A 6,460-nucleotide genomic window follows, 5' to 3' on the forward strand; every position below is an offset into this window, starting at 1 on the left:
CACACATAAAAATGCTTTGTTTGTCATGGTTTCCCTGTGCACACCCTTTCTCAGTTCCCTTGTATTGTAACAGACAACACATCTCCGAACTCTTTTTAGATTATATCATATAGTGGCAGCCAATAGCCGCTGAGAAGCTAAACTGCAGGAAATAATCTGTGTTCCCCCATGCGTTTAAAATCCATGAACGTTTATTGGCATGATGTGGCGATAGCCTAAATTCCAAGTAGAAAACACTTAAACTTAACCTCTCTCTACCAGGTAGGGATACACCAAAATTAACATTTTTGGCCGAAGACAGACAATTAAACACTTTTTGCATTTTTTTTCCTATTTATTTATATTGCCAATTGTTTCACCATTGCATGAATTAAATAGTCAAAATGTGCTTTTTACTATTTTGTCTTGCTTTTTAAAGAAAAAAAAACAATTACAAATCAACAATTTTAAATTTATTATTTAATACTGAACTTTTTTTCTTTCTTTTTTACCAACAAAGCACAATATGACTTAAAATAAATGTATAGTATAATAAAAATATTTTTATTTGGCCATCTTCGAGCCCGCCTTCTTGAATAGCCTATAGGCTTATACCTTTCTGCTGCTGAAAGAATGTAACTGTAACTGTAAAAAGTGCATTAAAAAAGTGCATTGAAAAGAGTTCAAAAAAATAGATGAAGCCACAACAAAATGAACAATCGTCCTATATAAACCTATAGGCTACTTAACCTACTTCTTCAGGAAATGTGTCAGGTTCTTCTTTATGAAAAGTAGCTGATCTGCTTTCTCACATGAAAGTCGGTTCCTCTTCTCATCGTTGACATGAGATGCAGCGCTAAACAGTCTCTTGCTGTCAGTGCTTGTGAATGGAGCAAGTACTAGGATTGGAATTGTTAAATATGACATCGTTAATCGTTAATAAATGACAGCTGCTCATTTCAAAACAATGATGCCTCAGAGATAATTAAATGGTTCTAAACCGGTGTTAAAGGCCTATTTTTCACACTGAAAATGGTACAAAATACATACAAATATAGGTAACGCTGTACAATAAGGTTCCATTAGTTAACATTATGTAATGCATTAATTATAACGAGCAATAGGCCAACATTTGTTACAGTATTTATTCATCTTTGTTAATGTAAGTTAATGAAAATACAATTGTTCGTTCTTAGTTCATGTTAGTATAAGTGCATTAACTAATGTTAAGAGATTCAAATTTTGATTTTAATATTGTATTAGTAAATGCTGAAATTAACATTTACTAAAAGTAAGTTGGACATTTCACAGTGCACATTCTCTAATCTTGAAACAATACCACTTTTTTTAATGTTAACCATTCTTTTCTTTTATTCTTACCAGTTATATTTTTGGACAGTGGACCTCAGAGTTTGGGAAAAAGAACAAAAAAAAATTTTCCTCAAAATGAACTGGAATGATAAACAATTTGTTTTAATTCCTGCTTTGAATTGTGTTCTAAGTTGCAGAAATAACAATCTGGGTGCAAAGAAATATTTTCATGCGAAGAATGATCACTGATGCACATTGGACTCAGAAGATGGAGCAACACGGGTCTCATTCAGCTCCCTAGGTCAGTAATTCAGGCACTAGTATTGACACTAACTCACAACACACTGGGACACTGATGGCTCTATTTCCAGTGACATAGCAATGTCCTCATTGTACAAATTCACTACTGGCATTTATGAACAACAGCAGCACAGACATCTTTCTGATATTATTTGTTTATTTTATTCAAAAGTACATTATAAATACTTTAAATTGACATTTCAGCCATGAATTAATAAATAAATAAATGTTGGTCTATGTTCATTACCTGTCTAGCTAGGTACGTTTATGCTGATAACCTAATAAAATACATAATTAAATAACGGTTTGTTTAAAACATCTTTCGCATGTCATGTATTGAGTTGGCTTCAGTGATTGTTTCGCACTTTAGAATTTCAATTAAGGGGACATTTATCCGAAATTGCATATTTCCCTACTATATGGAAGGCAAAAAACAGTACGTGACAAAAGAAGTGTCTCAATTCTCACTCAGTACCTACGGTGGCCGAGAGAGCCCAACGTGCTGCAACTGAAGAAAACACATGCAAATAGAAAAACACCCGCAAATTAAGAAAACATCTTCATCAGTTTTACAACACATGTGTGCTCCAAATACTCACAACACAACCAAATACAGAAACACACTGCAAAAGTTCACAACACAACCAAATACAGAAACATGCTGCAAAAGTTCACAACACAACTAAATACAGAAACACGCTGCAAAAGTTCACAACACAACCAAATACAGAAACACGCTGCAAAAGTTCACAACACAACCAAATACAGAAACGCGCTGCAAATAGCACAACGGAAATGTTTCCAGAGGACCCCAATAAGTGACGTTATTCCCTGGGTAATTACCGTGACAATGCAGCATTGCTGTTAACATTACTGTTGCAAATAAATATAAATTTGATGTATATTTATGTATTTATCTGTGTGAGTGTCTAAACTTTAAATCTTGCCATCTCATCTTTTGACCATCTTTGGATCATTTCTTATGAAACTTATTTGAACTTAATATGAAAAAAAATTTACAATGTAACTGATGTATAGATTAATATCGTTCCCTTGTGTGTTTTTACCCACTATCTTTTTTATTTATTTATTTAGTTAGATAGATTTTAGCTCATTATTCTTTTCTTATTTGTATTCTGATGACATTAAACATATTGTTAGTACGTTGGATATTGTACACAAATTTGTATGTCATAAACATGTCATCTCTGTATGTTTTGCAAAAATAAATAAATAAATAAAGTAGACGTCCCAGCCGGGTTCGTCACTTATCGGGGTCCCTTGGAAACATTTCTGTTGTGGTCTGTCTCTATTTGCAGCGCGTTTCTGTATTTGGTTGTGTTGTGAGTATTTGGAGCACACATGTGTGGTAAAACTGATGAATCTTAATTTCTTCAATCTTAATTTGCGGGTGTTTTTTTATTTGCATGTGTTTTCTTCAGTTGCAGCGCGTTGAGCTCTCTCGGCCACCGTACACTACTCATAAAAGAGTAGGCAAAAAGTATTACATGACCTACTATTTCTGGCAAGATTCTGAAGAGTGCATATATACTGGAGATGATTTGTGAATGGTAAAGCAACACAACATGATAATGACAACATGGCAGATGTAGTATCCATTCTACAAACATTCATACTTTTTTAGCGGTCACAGTAATTACTCATTTAACAGAAGTACTTACTCAAGAGAGTATGCGATTGTGGATGCAGCCATAGTAAGCATCGATGCTCCTGGTTTTTACTGTGCATTGTAGGACTTTTCAGAGAGCGAAAGTTTCAGTGCACTGGAAGGATTTGGCCATTGAGACAGACTCCCTGATCAGTGCCCTGACTATTGAACTAGGGAACTGATTGAGACGCACCCAACATACACTGGCAGACTTGTTAGATCGTCTCTCGGTATACTGGCAAGGTTAAATATAGTTCCAGTGACGAAGTAGCTTACTGTAGCCCTAATCATGGCCGAAAACAAGTGTGCTGTTGTAGTGCTCGGTACATCTCGTCCTGATTAACTTCTGTTGCTGTATTCCATTGTGTTTGATAGAGAGTTTGATGTTCAATATTTTCATAGGTGTCACAGTCGGTGCTGTAATGAAGCGCACAATGAAGGAGATACTCAAAATAAATCTTTAATCCAAGAATCAAAACAATAACCACAAACACACTGACATCAAACAATGCACGACAAGGACAGAAACGAGGGCTTAAATACACTGGGAAACAAAGGAGCTAACGAGATAATGAAGACAGAATAGAATTAATTCATAGAATAAATTAGAAACACACATTAGGAATTCTTAAACAGGCTCCATTCACAAAAAAGTATTGGATGTTTTTTTAAAGCGTATACAAAAGAAAGTGATTATAATTTGTAATTTATACCATTTAATTTTTTTAATTTGGGAAATATCCTTATGACTAATATTTAACAACTATAAATATTTAAAATACTTAAAAATAAATATTTAGTTAATTAACATTTAAATTTCTACAGGCTTATCTTATCTCATGCTCCAATATTTGAAATGTATTTCATGTGAACATAAGTGTACATACCAAACAATCACATCCTGTTTAATTCTCGTGACTTTAAGCCAACATATAGTCACATTAAGTAAAGTATAAAAGCAGGGCTCTTTTTGGAACTTCACAAAAAAACTTCCTCTGAGATTCTGAACTTTAGAAACTAAAGGCAACTATCTGAAAATCAAGGTGAGTTTTTGGAACAGAAACCTACTGCATAACATTTTTAAAGTATCTTTGTGATTTGCCTTTAAAATGCGTTGAGAATCCACAGTGTGCAGCATATGAGTACAGACATTTAACTTTCATTTTTAGGTTCATTTCAGGTTCAGGATGGCAATGCTGAGAAGTCTAATTCTTCTTTCCATTATCTTCTCCATGGGGAATGCAGAAGGTAATCTTTACAACCTTAAACATTTAATTGGAAAATTTAATTGGAAATGCCCAAAATCTCCAATATTCCATTTACTAATATTTGCATGATTAATGAGGGATTTACAGTGTCAAAGTACACTTAATTTAGGCACATAATCACACAAACATAAAATAAGCTACATAAAAGTATAAAATAATTAAAACATTCTTTGCTCTAAGTATTACAAAGGCCCTATAACATTAATGTACTGAATGCAGTTAATTTAGTAAAATGCCCCTATGGATGGACAAATTTTGGACTCCGGTGCTACAAGTACTTCTCTCAGTCGGTTACCTGGATCACAGCAGAGGTAATGTATTAGTTACAACAAGGTGATTTGGACAACACTTTTTATTAGGTGTCTTTAACTACATCTAAATAAATAAATAAATAGTTTGGTACAATGTACTTAATGTGTTGAAGTAAAACACTTTTGCTGCTATTGAGGTGGGATATAGGTAAGGTTAGGGACAGGTTTGATGGTATGGTTAGGTTTAAGGGTGGGTTAAGGTGTAAGGGACAGATCAACAGTGTAATCATAGATCTAATTACATAAATTAATTACAGCTGTATTTATTGGATGCAGTTTTTTTTAAATATAAGTACAATGCAAAAACATGTATGTACACAATAAGTGCACTGAATCAAATGATTAATTTAAATGTTAGTACATATTAGTTAAAGACACTTCATATAAAGTGGGAATGGTGATTTTGTTTAAAGTAAAACTTTTTTTCTGCAAATAAATAATACAGAAAACTGATATTGAGCAAATAATCAATCAGAGCAGACTTTGTTTGCAAATTACTAAAATCTAGTTTAAAAAGTCACTTAAAAAATCTTTCTCTTCAGAAAAACTGTCAAACTCTTGGTGCGAATCTCGCATCTGTGCATAGTAAAATGGAAAATGATTTCCTGCTGAGTCTGGTGCCTTCTCTTTCCACAATATTTTGGGTTGGTGCTCATGATGGTGAACAAGTAAGTTAAATTGTGTGTCCTAAAGAGACCCATTTGTTTGTCTAAACTAAAATTTCTGCTTGAAACAGTAAGGGCAATGTTTCAAATGAAGATGGTTTGACTTCAAAGCCAAACTTAATTAGCTTACTTAAGTCTGACTACAGTAGTGCGCTTTTTGTATTCATTGTCTTCACTCATTAGGACGGACAGTGGTTGTGGAGTGATGGAACTGTGCTTGACTATACCAGCTGGTGCTCGACCGAACCCAACAATTTCCATGTTCCCGAGAACTGTTTGGTGATCAACTGGACCTGTGAGAATGCACTGTTTTTTCAATTTTAATATAATTTACAATACTGTAACTTCATATCATACGGTAACATGAAATGACTCATTTGGATTTTACAAAGTGCCTTAAGTTGAACATTCTATTTTATTTTTATTCTAACACCACTATAATGCTCAGAATAACTTATTTCATTATTCCACCCTACAGCTAACCGTTGCTGGAACGATATGCCCTGTTCATACTCAAGTAGCTATGTTTGTGTTGCGGACATGTGAGATCATATGCAGTCATCCTGCTCCACATGTACTTTGATTGTACTACTTTTTCTGATCTTTTATTTACAAAAATGTTATTTTGAAATCATATCTCTTCTAAACTTTAATCTATTCTCAATATTTTCTCTGTAACACTCCTCAAATTAATAAAAGCATTGATAAAGCAAATCATGTGCATTGTGAACAATCAAATTAATGTATATAAAAATATAAGTATATTGCATAGCAAGGTTTGAGGGTATGGTTAGTGGAATGGCATTAAATGATGTCATCATCAGGGAAGGGGTTTAAGCAAGCTGCACATAGCTGCTTAATAATTGACAAACACTAGAAGACGTCTGTTTCCGACAATGTAAGTAAATTTTGACTTCATCCAGGACTCTTTTTGTTTTCTGTCTTACTTATTTCGGT

General features: G+C 33.7%; 1 protein-coding gene across 2 annotated transcripts; it reads left to right on the forward strand.

Annotated features, from left to right (window-relative positions):
- The first annotated feature begins 4,167 nt into the window (after positions 1–4,167).
- LOC143723298 (ladderlectin-like) lies at positions 4,168–6,217 on the forward strand. Of its 2 annotated transcripts, none has more exons than XM_077215480.1 (6): positions 4,168–4,302; positions 4,429–4,507; positions 4,747–4,838; positions 5,381–5,506; positions 5,687–5,798; positions 5,982–6,217. In XM_077215480.1, the coding sequence occupies exons 2-6, from the start codon at positions 4,447–4,449 to the stop codon at positions 6,047–6,049; spliced, it is 459 nt and encodes a 152-aa protein (XP_077071595.1). In that variant the 5' UTR covers positions 4,168–4,302; positions 4,429–4,446; the 3' UTR covers positions 6,050–6,217. The 2 variants fall into 2 exon arrangements, with proteins under 2 accessions (XP_077071595.1, XP_077071596.1); XM_077215481.1 differs by having other exon boundaries at positions 4,173–4,302; positions 4,440–4,507.
- The last annotated feature ends 243 nt before the right edge of the window (positions 6,218–6,460 follow it).

This window comes from Siphateles boraxobius, unplaced genomic scaffold (assembly GCF_051911475.1).
Source record: "Siphateles boraxobius isolate OS27281-9 unplaced genomic scaffold, OSU_SipBor_1 7, whole genome shotgun sequence".
Lineage (NCBI taxonomy): Eukaryota > Metazoa > Chordata > Actinopteri > Cypriniformes > Leuciscidae > Siphateles > Siphateles boraxobius.

What these genes read in the sequence shown, in the direction of transcription:
- LOC143723298 (XM_077215480.1), top strand. Translation starts at nt 4,447, where the DNA reads ATGGCAATGCTGAGAAGTCTAATTCTTCTTTCCATTATCTTCTCCATG. An exon ending in CTCCATGGGGAATGCAGAAG is followed by an intron (nt 4,508 to 4,746) that starts GTAATCTTTACA and finishes TACTGAATGCAG; the next exon opens with TTAATTTAGTAAAATGCCCC. An exon ending in TTACCTGGATCACAGCAGAG is followed by an intron (nt 4,839 to 5,380) that starts GTAATGTATTAG and finishes CTTTCTCTTCAG; the next exon opens with AAAAACTGTCAAACTCTTGG.